This window comes from Anomaloglossus baeobatrachus, chromosome 9 (genome assembly GCF_048569485.1).
Source record: "Anomaloglossus baeobatrachus isolate aAnoBae1 chromosome 9, aAnoBae1.hap1, whole genome shotgun sequence".
Taxonomy (NCBI): domain Eukaryota; kingdom Metazoa; phylum Chordata; class Amphibia; order Anura; family Aromobatidae; genus Anomaloglossus; species Anomaloglossus baeobatrachus.
Genome location: NC_134361.1, coordinates 226,057,719 through 226,075,710, shown reverse-complemented (window position 1 = coordinate 226,075,710; position 17,992 = coordinate 226,057,719). Strand labels below are relative to the sequence as shown.

The 17,992-nt window shown below is 41.8% G+C and overlaps 1 protein-coding gene across 1 annotated transcript in view; it reads left to right on the top strand.

Annotated features, from left to right (window-relative positions):
- The window catches only part of ADAMTSL2 (ADAMTS like 2), a 76,506-nt gene extending 67,588 nt beyond the window's left edge, over nt 1-8,918 (top strand). The window contains exon 19 of the mRNA XM_075323006.1: nt 8,428-8,918. Coding sequence (XP_075179121.1) covers nt 8,428-8,546 — 119 coding nt within the window. The 3' untranslated portion in view covers nt 8,547-8,918. The remainder of the gene's footprint in view (nt 1-8,427) is intronic.
- The last annotated feature ends 9,074 nt before the right edge of the window (nt 8,919-17,992 follow it).

Below are 17,992 nucleotides of genomic sequence, written 5' to 3'. Positions count from 1 at the left end.
GCCTGATAGCGCCAGTATAGCACTGTATGTATAGAATCAGCCTGATAGCGCCAGTATAGCACTGTATATATAGAATCAGCCTGATAGTGCCAGTATAGCACTGTATGTATAGAATCAGCCTGATAGTGCCAGTATAGCAGTGTATGTATAGAATCAGCCTGATAGCGGCAGTATAGCACTGTATGTATAGAATCAGCCTGATAGTGGCAGTATAGCACTGTATGTATAGAATCAGCCTGATAGCGCCAGTATAGCACTGTATGTATAGAATCAGTCTGATAGCGCCAGTATAGCACTGTATGTATAGAATCAGCCTGATAGCGCCAGTATAGCAGTGTATGTATAGAATCAGTCTGATAGTGCCAGTATAGCACTGTATGTATAGAATCAGCCTGATAGTGCCAGTATAGCACTGTATGTATAGAATCAGCCTGATAGCGCCAGTATAGCACTGTATGTATAGAATCAGCCTGATAGTGCGAGTATAGCACTGTATGTATAGAATCAGCCTGATAGTGCCAGTATAGCACTGTATGTATAGAATCAGCCTGATAGTGCAAGTATAGCACTGTATGTATAGAATCAGCCTGATAGCACCAGTATAGCAGTGTATGTATAGAATCAGCCTGATAGTGCCAGTATAGCACTGTATGTATAGAATCAGCCTGATAGCGCCAGTATAGCACTGTATGTATAGAATCAGCTTGATAGCGCCAGTATAGCACTGTATGTATAGAATCAGCCTGATAGTGCCAGTATAGCACTGTATGTATAGAATCAGCCTGATAGTGCCAGTATAGCACTGTATGTATAGAATCAGCCTGATAGTGCCAGTATAGCACTGTATGTATAGAATCAGCCTGATAGTGCCAGTATAGCACTGTATGTATAGAATCAGCCTGATAGCGCCAGTATAGCACTGTATGTATAGAATCAGTCTGATAGCGCCAGTATAGCACTGTATGTATAGAATCAGCCTGATAGCGCCAGTATAGCAGTGTATGTATAGAATCAGCCTGATAGCACCAATATAGCACTGTATGTATAGAATCAGCCTGATAGCGCCAATATAGCACTGTATGTATAGAATCAGCCTGATAGTGCCAGTATAGCACTGTATGTACAGAATCAGCCTGATAGTGCCAGTATAGCACTGTATGTATAGAATCAGCCTGATAGTGCCAGTATAGCACTGTATGTATAGAATCAACCTGATAGTGCCAGTATAGCACTGTATGTATAGAATCAGCCTGATAGCGCCAGTATAGCACTGTATGTATAGAATCAGCCTGATAGTGCCAGTATAGCACTGTATGTATAGAATCAGCCTGATAGTGCCAGTATAGCACTGTATGTATAGAATCAGCCTGATAGTGCCAGTATAGCACTGTATGTATAGAATCAGCCTGATAGCGCAGTATAGCACTGTATGTATAGAATCAGCCTGATAGTGCCAGTATAGCACTGTATGTATAGAATCAGCCTGATAGTGCCAGTATAGCGCTGTATGTATAGAATCAGCCTGATAGTGCCAGTATAGCGCTGTATGTATAGAATCAGCCTGATAGCGCCAGTATAGCACTGTATGTATAGAATCAGCCTGATAGTGCCAGTATAGCACTGTATGTATAGAATCAGCCTGATAGTGCCAGTATAGCACTGTATGTATAGAATCAGCCTGACAGTGTCAGTATAGCACTGTATGTATAGAATCAGCCTGATAGTGTTAGTATAGCACTGTATGTATAGAATCAGCCTGATAGTGTCAGTATAGCACTGTATGTATAGAATCAGTCTGATAGTGCCAGTATAGCACTGTATGTATAGAATCAGTCTGATAGTGCCAGTATAGCACTGTATGTATAGAATCAGCCTGATAGCGCCAGTATAGCACTGTATGTATAGAATCAGCCTGATAGTGCCAGTATAGCACTGTATGTATAGAATCAGCCTGATAGCGGCAGTATAGCACTGTATGTATAGAATCAGCCTGATAGTGCGAGTATAGCACTGTATGTATAGAATCAGCCTGATAGTGCCAGTATAGCACTGTATGTATAGAATCAGCCTGATAGTGCCAGTATAGCACTGTATGTATAGAATCAGCCTGATAGCCCCAGTATAGCAGTGTATGTATAGAATCAGCCTGATAGTGCCAGTATAGCACTGTATGTATAGAATCAGCCTGATAGCGCCAGTATAGCACTGTATGTATAGAATCAGCCTGATAGCGCCAGTATAGCACTGTATGTATAGAATTGGCCTGATAGCGCCAGTATAACACTGTATGTATAGAATCAGCCTGATAGTGCCAGTATAGCACTGTATGTATAGAATCAGCCTGATAGCGCCAGTATAGCATTGTATGTATAGAATCAGCCTGATAGCTCCAGTATAGCACTGTATGTATAGAATCAGCCTGATAGTGACAGTATAGCACTGTATGTATAGAATCAGCCTGATAGTGCCAATATAGCACTGTATGTATAGAATCAGCCGGATAGTGCCAGTATAGCACTGTATGTATAGAATCAGCCTGATAGCACCAGTATAGCACTGTATGTATAGAATCAGTCTGATAGTGCCAGTATAGCACTGTATGTATAGAATCAGCCTGATAGTGCCAGTATAGCACTGTATGTATAGAATCAGCCTGATAGCGCCAGTATAGCACTGTATGTATAGAATCAGCCTGATAGTGCCAGTATAGCACTGTATGTATAGAATCAGCCTGATAGCGGCAGTATAGCACTGTATGTATAGAATCAGCCTGATAGTGCGAGTATAGCACTGTATGTATAGAATCAGCCTGATAGTGCCAGTATAGCACTGTATGTATAGAATCAGCCTGATAGTGCCAGTATAGCACTGTATGTATAGAATCAGCCTGATAGCACCAGTATAGCAGTGTATGTATAGAATCAGCCTGATAGTGCCAGTATAGCACTGTATGTATAGAATCAGCCTGATAGCGCCAGTATAGCACTGTATGTATAGAATCAGCCTGATAGCGCCAGTATAGCACTGTATGTATAGAATTGGCCTGATAGCGCCAGTATAACACTGTATGTATAGAATCAGCCTGATAGTGCCAGTATAGCACTGTATGTATAGAATCAGCCTGATAGCGCCAGTATAGCATTGTATGTATAGAATCAGCCTGATAGCTCCAGTATAGCACTGTATGTATAGAATCAGCCTGATAGTGCCAGTATAGCACTGTATGTATAGAATCAGCCTGATAGCACCAGTATAGCAGTGTATGTATAGAATCAGCCTGATAGTGCCAGTATAGCACTGTATGTATAGAATCAGCCTGATAGCGGCAGTACAGCACTGTATGTATAGACTCAGCCTGATAGTGCCAGTATAGCACTGTATGTATAGAATCAGCCTGATAGTGCCAGTATAGCACTGTATGTATAGAATCAGCCTGATAGTGCCAGTATAGCACTGTATGTATAGAATCAGCCTGATAGCGCCAGTATAGCACTGTATGTATAGAATCAGCCTGATAGCGCAGTATAGCACTGTATGTATAGAATCAGCCTGATAGTGCCAGTATAGCACTGTATGTATAGAATCAGCCTGATAGTGCCAGCATAGCACTGTATGTATAGAATCAGCCTGATAGCACCAGTATAGCACTGTATGTAAAGAATCAGCCTGATAGCGCCAGTATAGCACTGTATGTATAGAATCAGCCTGATAGCGCCAGTATAGCACTGTATGTATAGAATCAGCCTGATAGCACCAGTATAGCACTGTATGTATAGAATCAGTCTGATAGTGCCAGTATAGCACTGTATGTATAGAATCAGTCTGATAGTGCCAGTATAGCACTGTATGTATAGAATCAGCCTGATAGTGCCAGTATAGCACTGTATGTATAGAATCAGCCTGATAGCGCCAGTATAGCACTGTATGTATAGAATCAGCCTGATAGCGCCAGTATAGCACTGTATGTATAGAATCAGCCTTATAGTGTCAGTATAGCACTGTATGTATAGAATCAGCCTGATAGCGCCAGTATAGCACTGTATGTATAGAATCAGTCTGATAGTGCCAGTATAGCACTGTATGTATAGAATCAGCCTGATAGCGCCAGTATAGCATTGTATGTATAGAATCAGCCTGATAGCGCCAGTATAACACTGTATGTATAGAATCAGCCTGATAGTGCCAGTATAGCACTGTATGTATAGAATCAGCCTGATAGCGCCAGTATAGCATTGTATGTATAGAATCAGCCTGATAGCTCCAGTATAGCACTGTATGTATAGAATCAGCCTGATAGTGACAGTATAGCACTGTATGTATAGAATCAGCCTGATAGTGCCAGTATAGCACTGTATGTATAGAATCAGCCGGATAGTGCCAGTATAGCACTGTATGTATAGAATCAGCCTGATAGCACCAGTATAGCACTGTATGTATAGAATCAGTCTGATAGTGCCAGTATAGCACTGTATGTATAGAATCAGCCTGATAGTGCCAGTATAGCACTGTATGTATAGAATCAGCCTGATAGCGCCAGTATAGCACTGTATGTATAGAATCAGCCTGATAGTGCCAGTATAGCACTGTATGTATAGAATCAGCCTGATAGCGGCAGTATAGCACTGTATGTATAGAATCAGCCTGATAGTGCGAGTATAGCACTGTATGTATAGAATCAGCCTGATAGTGTCAGTATAGCACTGTATGTATAGAATCAGCCTGATAGTGCCAGTATAGCACTGTATGTATAGAATCAGCCTGATAGCACCAGTATAGCAGTGTATGTATAGAATCAGCCTGATAGTGCCAGTATAGCACTGTATGTATAGAATCAGCCTGATAGCGCCAGTATAGCACTGTATGTATAGAATCAGCCTGATAGCGCCAGTATAGCACTGTATGTATAGAATTGGCCTGATAGCGCCAGTATAACACTGTATGTATAGAATCAGCCTGATAGTGCCAGTATAGCACTGTATGTATAGAATCAGCCTGATAGCGCCAGTATAGCATTGTATGTATAGAATCAGCCTGATAGCTCCAGTATAGCACTGTATGTATAGAATCAGCCTGATAGTGCCAGTATAGCACTGTATGTATAGAATCAGCCTGATAGTGCCAGTATAGCACTGTATGTATAGAATCAGCCGGATAGTGCCAGTATAGCACTGTATGTATAGAATCAGCCTGATAGTGCCAGTATAGCACTGTATGTATAGAATCAGCCTGATAGTGCCAGTATAGCACTGTATGTATAGAATCAGCCTGATAGCACCAGTATAGCAGTGTATGTATAGAATCAGCCTGATAGTGCCAGTATAGCACTGTATGTATAGAATCAGCCTGATAGCGGCAGTACAGCACTGTATGTATAGAATCAGCCTGATAGTGCCAGTATAGCACTGTATATATAGAATCAGCCTGATAGTGCCAGTATAGCGCTGTATGTATAGAATCAGCCTGATAGTGCCAGTATAGCAGTGTATGTATAGAATCAGCCTGATAGCGGCAGTATAGCACTGTATGTATAGAATCAGCCTGATAGCGGCAGTATAGCACTGTATGTATAGAATCAGCCTGATAGCGCCAGTATAGCACTGTATGTATAGAATCAGCCTGATAGCGCCAGTATAGCACTGTATGTATAGAATCAGCCTGATAGCGCCAGTATAGCACTGTATGTATAGAATCAGTCTGATAGTGCCAGTATAGCACTGTATGTATAGAATCAGCCTGATAGTGCCAGTATAGCACTGTATGTATAGAATCAGCCTGATAGCGCCAGTATAGCACTGTATGTATAGAATCAGCCTGATAGTGCGAGTATAGCACTGTATGTATAGAATCAGCCTGATAGTGCCAGTATAGCACTGTATGTATAGAATCAGCCTGATAGTGCAAGTATAGCACTGTATGTATAGAATCAGCCTGATAGCACCAGTATAGCAGTGTATGTATAGAATCAGCCTGATAGTGCCAGTATAGCACTGTATGTATAGAATCAGCCTGATAGCGCCAGTATAGCACTGTATGTATAGAATCAGCCTGATAGCGCCAGTATAGCACTGTATGTATAGAATCAGCCTGATAGTGCCAGTATAGCACTGTATGTATAGAATCAGCCTGATAGTGCCAGTATAGCACTGTATGTATAGAATCAGCCTGATAGCACCAATATAGCACTGTATGTATAGAATCAGCCTGATAGCGCCAATATAGCACTGTATGTATAGAATCAGCCTGATAGTGCCAGTATAGCACTGTATGTATAGAATCAGCCTGATAGTGCCAGTATAGCACTGTATGTATAGAATCAGCCTGATAGTGCCAGTATAGCACTGTATGTATAGAATCAACCTGATAGTGCCAGTATAGCACTGTATGTATAGAATCAGCCTGATAGCGCCAGTATAGCACTGTATGTATAGAATCAGCCTGATAGTGCCAGTATAGCACTGTATGTATAGAATCAGCCTGATAGTGCCAGTATAGCACTGTATGTATAGAATCAGCCTGATAGTGCCAGTATAGCACTGTATGTATAGAATCAGCCTGATAGCGCAGTATAGCACTGTATGTATAGAATCAGCCTGATAGTGCCAGTATAGCACTGTATGTATAGAATCAGCCTGATAGTGCCAGTATAGCGCTGTATGTATAGAATCAGCCTGAGAGTGCCAGTATAGCGCTGTATGTATAGAATCAGCCTGATAGCGCCAGTATAGCACTGTATGTATAGAATCAGCCTGATAGTGCCAGTATAGCACTGTATGTATAGAATCAGCCTGATAGTGCCAGTATAGCACTGTATGTATAGAATCAGCCTGATAGTGTCAGTATAGCACTGTATGTATAGAATCAGCCTGATAGTGTCAGTATAGCACTGTATGTATAGAATCAGCCTGATAGCGCCAGTATAGCACTGTATGTATAGAATCAGCCTGATAGCGCCAGTATAGCACTGTATGTATAGAATCAGCCTGATAGTGCCAGTATAGCACTGTATGTATAGAATCAGCCTGATAGTGCCAGTATAGCACTGTATGTATAGAATCAGCCTGATAGTGCCAGTATAGCACTGTATGTATAGAATCAGCTTGACAGCGGCAGTATAGCACTGTATGTATAGAATCAGCCTGATAGTGCCAGTATAGCACTGTATGTATAGAATCAGCCTGATAGTGCCAGTATAGCACTGTATGTATAGAATCAGCCTGATAGTGCCATTATAGCACTGTATGCATAGAATCAGCCTGATAGTGCCAGTATAGCACTGTATGTATAGAATCAGCCTGATAGCGCCAGTATAGCACTGTATGTATAGAATCAGCCTGATAGCGCCAGTATAGCACTGTATGTATAGAATCAGCCTGATAGTGCCAGTATAGCACTGTATGTATAGAATCAGCCTGATAGCGGCATTATAGCACTGTATGTATAGAATCAGCCTGATAGCGGCAGTATAGCACTGTATGTATAGAATCAGCCTGATAGTGCCAGTATAGCACTGTATGTATAGAGTCAGCCTGATAGCGCCAGTATAGCACTGTATGCATAGAATCAGCCTGATAGTGCCAGTATAGCACTGTATGTATAGAATCAGCCTGATAGCGGCAGTATAGCACTGTATGTATAGAATCAGCCTGATAGTGCCAGTATAGCACTGTATGTATAGAATCAGCCTGATAGTGCCTGTATAGCGCTGTATGTATAGACTCAGCCTGATAGTGCCAGTATAGCACTGTATGTATAGAATCAGCCTGATAGTGCCAGTATAGCACTGTATGTATAGAATCAGCCTGATAGTGCCAGTATAGCACTGTATGTATAGAATCAGCCTGATAGCGCCAGTATAGCACTGTATGTATAGAATCAGCCTGATAGTGCCAGTATAGCACTGTATGTATAGAATCAGCCTGATAGTGCCAGTATAGCACTGTATGTATAGAATCAGCCTGATAGTGCCAGTATAGCACTGTATGTATAGAATCAGCCTGATAGTGCCAGTATAGCACTGGATATAGGTTATATAGGATAATCCTGATGGTTGGGGTCCTCTTTAATGTGCCATTTTAGCCAGCTAATGACTAGTACGTATATTACAAATCATCTATGTGACAAGGGTGCGGGATTCTGTCTTTGATTCGTTCCTGTTGATCACTGGGTGCAATACAGTAAAGGAAGAGGGGTGTGAATACTTTGTAAAATGCATGAAAAGAAAAACACGAAAAATTGAGGCTAAATACATAGAAGTAAACCTTTCCTCCTGTAGAGCCCTGGAATATGTCAGGGCCGCTGATTGTGCTGTAATTGCTGATTATATGGCGGGATGCTAGGCCCGCATGCCGTATATTCCATTTCCTCCAGGCGGAATAGGTCCATGTGCATTGTCTGCCCGTGTAACAAGCTGTACCTTTCTTCCTTTAGATGACAGCTGTCAAGACCAGGCTGAAATAAACTGTGCTTTAGCCATTAAAGTGAATCTGTGCAGTCACTGGTACTATAGCAAGGCCTGCTGCCGGTCCTGCCGCTCGTCCCATTCATAGGAACTGTGAGCCAGAATCTGCAGGCAAAGGGACAAGTGCTATCCTGCAGGTACCATGACACTAGGGGGCGCCGAAATGCCCAGCCTACGAGCCCCTCAATGATTTAATACACCCCACAGCATATAGACCCGCACTCCCGCCATTACTCTAATGGTTGTTGGCTCGATGCATTGACATTCCACTTTACCCCTACGTGCAAGTATTTTTTTCACCTTTGGGGGCAATTTTTATATTTAAATGTATGTATTTTTAGCTAAAAATCATTATTGCAATAGGATCTTATTACAAAAAAATCACCATTTACCTGCTGTAGTTGGCTGGAGAATGAGCTAACTGAGGATCTGTCAGTGAGCTCTATCTGCGCTATCTTTTTTTTAGCTCCTCTCAGCTGATTTATGACAAAAGACCACATCAAAGCTCAATGTGCAGGGCAACAAAAAGCCATTAAAAGAGAAACAATGGGGTTTTTTTTTATGAAAAAAATGATTTTTAGTTCAAATTTAGGAAAATAAAATTGTCCCCAGAGATGGATAACCCCCCGATTAAAAAAAAAATAGGACTTCCATCTTTTGACACGGTCTTGTGTTGCTGAAAATGCCCATTTAATGGAAAAGGATTAAGCATATTCCATAGACAGAGGTGGCGCCATTTCTGGAAAAAAATGCAACCCCCTTTAACTGGTGTAATGTGGCCTTTTACATGTAGACCTCCCTCTAACTGATGAGCATTGCACTCATTTCAGATTAGTTATTAACATTTATATTTTAGGGGTTTTTTTTTGATATATGCCCCTCTACAGTGCTCAAATTTTCCTGAAACCCAACCTAATGCATATGAACCCATTTAAAGGGTTTTTCCAAGGGTTTGTCCGTCTTCATAACTTGGCATTATCAGATACTGCTTCTAAAGACAAACATTTTTGCAATTTACTCCTTGTTAAAATTTTGAGCCATTTTTGAGATATTAACACATTTTGCATTCCGTTGCCATGGACACCAACCACTGCTGCTAGACAGGGAAAACAAATTCAGTCCTAACAAGCTTTTTTTTCTATCGGAACTAGTTTTTAAGCTGTCCAGAATTACTGGAGAACACTGTTACCTTCTTATTCCCATCCATCTTCAGCACAGTGCTTTCAAATTAGACAGCAGCAGTGGTCGGTCTCCAAGGCAACAAGGTGTAAACTATATAAAAATGTTAATATCTCAAGAACGGTGGCAAATTTTATGAAGGAGTAAAATGCAAAGTTGCTTGTTATTACACATACTATCCAAAAATGGCCATCTGTGAAGATGGGATTAACCCCTCTAAGACCTCTATGTCATATGTAAATAGTGGATTCATATAGTATGGCATGCCAATAAATGTCGTTTCTTGGGGTCTGATGCCATTTTATGTTAGACTCCCTCTAAAATGAATGGAAATTTTTGGAATTTTTTCTTACCTGTATCCTTGGCAGGTATCTAAGGGATTCTTCTCTCTTCAAAATATAGGGACAGATTGTCAGACACTAAATCTCCATTTTTTCCAAAAATTTGCAAGTGTTAAAGGATCCAAGATAAGACTTCGTCCTTTATTGTTTTTGGAAAAAGTAGCTGGGTTATGTCTGACATCCCCTTGTCCTCTAATGACCCCATAGAGGACCTGCTCACTAAAAATTAAGAGATATTAAAACAAAATAAAAATTTAACAGAATTTTATTAAAAAAAAGTATACATCCTTCTATGTACCCCCTAAATCAAACATACTGCAGTAGATTTACTAGTAAAAAGTGCCAACATTCGGGTTCAAGGGATATGGCTTAGAGTAAAAGGTGTGTGCGGCCTAGCGTAAAAGGCTTAAAGGGGTTGTCCACTATTTTACATTGATAGCCTATCCTTAGGAGAGGTCATCAATGTCTGATCATCCAAGGATCGACACCTCACACAGTAAAAGGTGTGTACGGCCTAGCGTAAAAGGCTTAGGGTACTTTCACACCTCCGGTTTTTCTTCTGCGGCACAATCCGGCACTTTGCAATTTTCCTGCAAACGGTTTTTTTTGCTGCCGGTTGCGATTTTCCTGCATAGACTTTAATTAGTGCCGCATTGTGCCGCATGGCCTTGCGTTCCATCCGGTTTTTGCCGCATGCGGCAGATTTAGCCGATGCGGCGGCCGGATGGAACGTTGCCTGGCACGTTTTTTCGTGCGGCAAAAAAAACCGCATCGCGCCGCTTTCGGCCGATGCGGCGCATCTCTCAATGCATGCCTATGGCGGCCGGATGCGGCGCGATGCGGCAAATACCGCATCCGGCCGCCGCATGCGGTTTTTGCCACTGCGCATGCTCAGTAGCATGCCGCAAGCGGCAAAAACCGGGCGGGCCGCATGGGAAAAACTTATGCAAAGGATGCGGTGTTTTCACCGCATCCGTTGCATAGCTTGCACAGCCGGATTGAGCCGCAGGGCTCAAGCCGGATGTGTGAAAGTAGCCTTAAAGGGGTTGTCCACTACTTTTACATTAATGGCCTATCCTTAGGAGAGGTCATCAATGTCTGATCGTCCAAGGATCAACACTTCAAACCCACACAGTAAAAGGTGTGTGCGGCCTAGCGTAAAAGCTTAAAGGGGTTGTCCACTACTTTTACATTGATGGCCTATCCTTAAGATAGGTCATCAATGTCTGATCGGCCAGGGTCCGATACCCTGTACCCCCACCGATCAACTGATCTCGGTCCCGGAAATGCTCAGTTCTGGCGGTGCTGCTCCATCTTCTGATAGCGGCCAAGGCCAGGTACTTCACATCCTATTGATTAGAATGGGAGACTGATGTGCAGTACCTGGCGGCAAATAACAGAAAACGGAGCAGCGCCGGAACTGAGCATTTCCCGCTGCCGCCGCAGGGACCGAGATCAGTTGATCGGTAGGGGTACAGGGTATCGGACCCCGGCCGATCAGATGGATAAGGATCTTAAGGATAGCCCATCAATGTAAAAGTAATGGACAACCCCTTTAAGCCTTTTACGCTAGGCCGCACACACCTTTTACTGTGTGGGTGTGAGGTGTCGATCCTTGGACGATCAGACATTGATGACCCATCCTAAGGATAGACCATGAATGTAAAAGTAGTGGACAACCTCTTTAAGCCTTTTACGCTAGGCCGCACACACCTTTTGCTGTGTGGGTATGAGGTGTCGATCCTTGAACGATCAGACATTGATGACCCATCCTAAGGATAGGCCATCAATGTAAAAGTAGTGGACAACCCCTTCAAGCCTTTTACGCTAGGCCGCACACACCTTTTACTGTGTGGGGTGTCGATCCTTGGACGATCAGACATTGATGATCTATCCTAAGGATAGGCCATCAATGTAAAAGTAGTGAACAACCCCTTTAAACCTTTTACACTAGGCCGCACACACCTTTTACTGTGTGGGTGTGAGGTGTCGATCCTTGAACGATCAGACATTGATGACCTCTCCTAAGGATAGCCCATCAATGTAAAAGTAGTGGACAGCCCCTTTAAGCCTTTTACTGTGTGGGTTTGAAGTGTTGATCCTTGGACGATCAGACATTGATGACCTCTCCTAAGGATAGACCATGAATGTAAAAGTAGTGGACAGCCCCTTTAAGCCTTTTACGCTAGGCCGCACACACCTTTTACTGTGTAAGGTGTCAATCCTTGAACGATCAGACATTGATGACCTCACCTAAGGATAGGCTATCAATGTAAAATAGTGGTCAACCCCTTTAAGCCTTTTATGCTAGGCCGCACACACCTTTTACTGTGTGGGTTTGAAGTGTTAATCCTTGGACGATCAGACATTGATGACCCATCCTAAGGATAGACCATGAATGTAAAAGTAGTGGACAACCTCTTTAAGCCTTTTACGCTAGGCCGCACACACCTTTTACTGTGTGGGGTGTCGATCCTTTGACGATCAGACATTGATGACCCATCCTAAGGATAGGCCATCAATGTAAAAGTAGTGGACAACCCCTTCAAGCCTTTTACGCTAGGCCGCACACACCTTTTACTGTGTAAGGTGTCAATCCTTGAACGATCAGACATTGATGACCTCTCCTAAGGATAGGCTATCAATGTAAAATAGTGGTCAACCCCTTTAAACCTTTTATGCTAGGCCGCACACACCTTTTACTGTGTGGGTTTGAAGTGTTAATCCTTGGACGATCAGACATTGATGACCTCTCCTAAGGATAGGCTATCAAGGTAAAATAGTGGACAACCCCTTTAAGCCTTTTATGCTAGGCCGCACACACCTTTTACTGTGTGGGTTTGAAGTGTTAATCCTTGGACGATCAGACATTGATGACCTCTCCTAAGGAGAGACCATCAATGTAAAATAGTGGACAACCCCTTTAACCTGCGCCACATTGCGCCAAAATTTTGGTCTAAAGTAAGCCAACCAGATGGTGGTATAAAATGAGACAAATATTGAAACATGCGCCAAATCTATTATCCAGCATGAGCCACTGTGATAAATTTGGCTAATTCCAATCTAAACTTAGAACAGAATAATTAAATCTGTCCCGTTGTAACTATTATTATTTCACTCACTTATATGGCGCTATTAATTTACATGTATTGTATGCGTAATGTGGGGATAAAAAATAAAACTAGGCCTCACTTATGAAAACTGTCTGTTGCCCATAGCAACCAATCAGAGCTCTGCTTTCATATTTCCGAAGCAGGTTCAGAGATGAAAGCTGAGTTCTGATTGGTTGCTATGGGCAACAGCTTTACTGCTAAGTGAGGCCTAGTAAATTGTGTATGTTCTGTTTTTTTTCACACTGCACTTTAGTAATGTCCGGCCCGGCCATCATATTTGGCGGTTCAAAAAAAAAATCACTTTTAGGTGGAAGTGAGAGAGTTGTATTCGCTTTCAGGCCCATGCTGCTTTTGTCACATTATGTAATTTCTAATTTAAGATATCCTGTGTAATTTTATCAGAGACCTTTACCACGGATAGTCGGCCTCTGGTGCGTCCGCCATTGCAGAACCTCAAGATATTAGACATCATGGAGTTTGGCAATAGCCGGGGCCAGGGGTCATCCGTTTGACCTCTAACGCATTCCTCACATGGAAAGAAGTATAGCTATAGATCAGATGAACTTGTAATATGAAGGTGTATACTTTTAGAATAATGTATCCATACATATAGCAGGTATTATTATGAGCTGTGCTGAATTATAATCTCTAATATAGAGGGTTGGGCCCTAATTGGGCATCTTAAAGGCAATGTCTTGCTCAATGGATTTCTTATAATCCATACATCCATGTTATTTCTTACCTGGTATGAACGCCGCTGTTCTCCTGAATCCGGCAATGTTTTTGTTTTCTTCCTACTCCTCCCCGTTCCTGAGATATGACCCTACAAGTATTTATAGCCAAATAGGCATACACTTAGGGCCACGCCCATTTGGCTAAAATGAATAGGGGCCATATCTCAGGACAGGAGAGGCGTAGGAACGAAAGAAAAACAACGCCGGATTCAGGAGAACAGCATCATTTACATCGCATAAACAAAATTAAATATTTTTATTTTGTTCCTGCTTCTCCCCGTTCCTGAGATATGACCCTACAAGTATTTATAGCCAACTAGGCATGTCCTAAAGAATACACTCACTGAGATTAGTTGAGGGCTATGCCCATTTGGCTAAAATGACTAGATATACATCCAGTAAAAAGCAAACTATGTTTGTCCTAAGGAATACACTCACTGAGAATAGTTGAGAACCACGCCCATTTGGCTAAAATGACTAGATTTACATCCAGTGAAGAGGGGGCCATATCTCTGGAAAGGATAGACGTAGGAACGAAAGAAAACCAACGCCGGATTCAGGAGAACAGCAGCATTAACACCACGTAAACAAAATTAAATATTTTTATTTTGTTCCTGCTCCTCCCCTTTCTTGAGATATGACCCTACAAGTATTTATAGCCAACTAGGCATGGCCTAAAGAATACACTCACTGAAATTAGTTGAGAACCACGCCCATTTGGCTAAAATGACTAGCTTTATATCCAGTAAAGAGCAAACTAGGCTTGTCCTGAAGAATACACTCACTGAGAATAGTTGAGAACCACGCCCATTTGGCTAAAATGACTAGATTTACATCCAGTGAATAGGGGGCCATATCTCTAGAAAGGATAGATATAGTACGAAAAAAAACAACGCCGGATTCAGAACAGCCTCATTTACACCACGGATACAAAATTAAATATTTTTATTTTGTTCCTGCTCCTCCCCTTTTTTGAGATATGACCCTACAAGTATTTATAGCCAACTAGGCTTGTCCTAAATAATATACTCACTGAGATTAGTTGAGAACCACGCCCATTTGGCTAAAATGACTAGATTTACATCCAGTAAAGAGCAAACTAGGTTTGTCCTAAGGAATACACTTACTGAGATTAGTTGAAGACCACACCCATTTGGCTAAAATGACTATATTTACATCCAGTAAAGATCAAACTAGGCTTATCCTAAAGAATACACTCACTAAAATTAGTTGAGGACCACGCCTTTTTGGCTAAAATGACTAGATTTACATCCAGTGAAGAGCAAACTAGGTTTGTCCTAAAGAATACACTCACTGAGAATAGTTGAGAACCACGCCCATTTGGCTAACATGACTAGATTTACATCCAGTGAAGAGGAGGCCATATCTCAGGAAAGGAGAGGCGTAGGAACGAAAGAAAACCAACGCTGGATTCAGGAGAACAGCGGCATTTACATCACATAAACAAAATGTTATATTTTTCTTTGTTCCTGCTCCTCCCCTTTCTTGATATGACCCTACAAGTATTTATAGCCAATTATTATTATTATTATTATTATTATTATTATTATTATTAACTAGGCTTGTCCTAAAGAATACACTCACTGAGATTAGTTGAGAACCACGCCCATTTGGCTAAAATGACTAGCTTTATATCCAGTAAAGAGCAAACTAGGCTTGTCCTAAAGAATACACTCACTGAGATTAGTTGAGGACCACGCCCATTTGGCTAAAATGACTAGATTTACATCCAGTGAAGAGAGGGCCATATCTCCGGAAAGGAGAGGCGCAGAAACGAAAGAAAAACATCGCCGGATTCAGGAGGACAGCGGCATTTACACCACATAAACAAAATTAAATATTTATGGCAAGTGATTAATACTCTTTAATTCTTGTTTTAATATTTTAACCAATTTTATTTATTTTTTTCGTCTAATGTATCTCCATGACAACACTTCCTATTTTCGGGGAGATATAAAGTGGATCCAAATTGCCATAAACAGCAATGTCAAAATATTACAAATTAATTTGAATATCAACTTTGGCGTGGAAGTGTTGTCATGGGGGCAATATAAAAAAAGATGCAGAATTTCATTATTGCCTTCATTGCCTTCAAGATGCTTTCTAAAGGGTGATATATAACAACTCAGATATATGTAAACATTTCCTTTGCTTTTATGTACTATGCCTGGATTTCTTTGCAGTATATGTGTCTATAAATAATTCACTTTACTCACATATAATGCTCCTTTATGGTAACGTATGTGTACATTGAAATAAACATTGGTATTTATAATATTTTACGCTTCGCTTCATTTCTTCAGTGTCTTTCATGGTTCTAAATGTCTCAATACTATTACAGCTTGGTATTCTAGCACCCTCCAGCACTATTAGTATTGTTATCTGCAAGCTGTGCATGCCTTCTCTTCTATTACTATTACAGGGCTACACAAATGACTTGTGCTAAATCCCATTTATACACTGAGTTAAAGCCCCATTCCAGTGGGGGGGGGGGTTCACCGCTCTATCATACACACCCTCCGGCGGATTCATCCTTTTTCGGTGTTACTGTGGTCCCACAGCGCCATCTTGTACCAACTTTTGACTGGCTGGAAGTAAGAAGTTAATTCACAAAAGCACAAGTCTATGAGAGCCAGAATGAGGTTCTCATAGAGTTGTACTGAAAAATGACCTCCATGAAACACTGGAGCTACCGGTAGGTCACAAATTGCCGGATACTGATCATAGAGGTAGCGATAAAAGAAGAAGACAGAGGCAGATAAGTATAAGACAGGGGACTTACATTTAAAGCACCACTCCAGCGGTGAAATAAAAAAACAAAAAACAATGGAGCGGTGCTTTAAGTGATACAAATCCATCTGCCTGTAGCCACCACTAGGGGGAGCTTCGGAACATACTGCATACTGCTTATGCATGGAGTCCAATATTAAACAAGTATGCAGTAAGCTCCCTCTAGTGGTGGTGGAAAGAAACCAGAATTTTATAGCTAAGGCCAGAGTCACACTTGTGAGTGACTAGCGCGAGTCTCGCATCGCATCACCTGGCAAGGCCTGACAGGAGCGGGTTGGCTGCATGTATTTCTATGCAGCTGAGATGCTCGTTTCTGGAAAGTGTGGGACCGTACCGGGCGAAGCGATGTGGGACTCATGCGAGTCACTCGCAAGTGTGGCTCAGGCCTTAAAGGGAATCCGTCAGCAGGTTTTTGCTAATCTGAAGACAAAATGCTGTAAGGGTTAAAACAGAGATTTCAGCCATGCATTTATTATCACAAAGTGTGTTGTTGCTTACCTGCTATGTTTGTTTGAGCTTCACTAGCTGATCATTAGTCAGATTGAGGAGCCCAAGTCCAGCATGCCCCTCTTTGCGATTAGCAGCTCACTGTCTATAGACTTTGTATACACAGCATGGTGTGCAGCCTTCTCAGCTCTGCTGCATTGCCAAAACTAAAAACTTTGATTGTGTCAGAACCGCTGCACCCACTAATCTAAGGGATACATCATTGGATTCAGGGTCTCTTTGTCTATATTATGCTGCTCTTAGATGAGGTAGCCAAAACCTGCAGACAGATTCCATTTAAAGAGCACCTACACTTTTATTTTATTCTTAAATAATTTTATACATCATGGAAAGTTCTGAAACTTTGAGAATCACTTTATTAGGGGAATTATCTTCATTCCTGCAAAAAAACTGCATGTACGTGGCTTCTATACCCCTGTGTTTCCCTATTTTATTTGCCTGCCTGGATTGATATCAGAATGTACTCATTTGGAGTACAGATGATGGCAGTGAAAGGGTCAGAATCTGTCTCTTCCTCTTGTACTTATCAAAATAGCATATCCTCAGAGGTAGGCCGGGGTCTGGCGTATAGCATCAGATGCAAGAGAACTGGATGGGATATACTAATGACACTCGGCTCAGACTCTGCGTGATCCGAGTGTCACTACTGTGATCTGATTCTGTCGTATGGGAAAATCGGAGCATAGGTACGGAGCAGATGCCTGTCTCGGCGTATATCGGACTGCACTCGGATGACATCAGTGCAGTCTGATGTTTCACATGGACCCATAGACTTGTGATCCGATTTTCGGAGACGCTAGCACCATGCTGCAATTGATTTCTCATGCCTAACTCTGCCATGTTATGCGT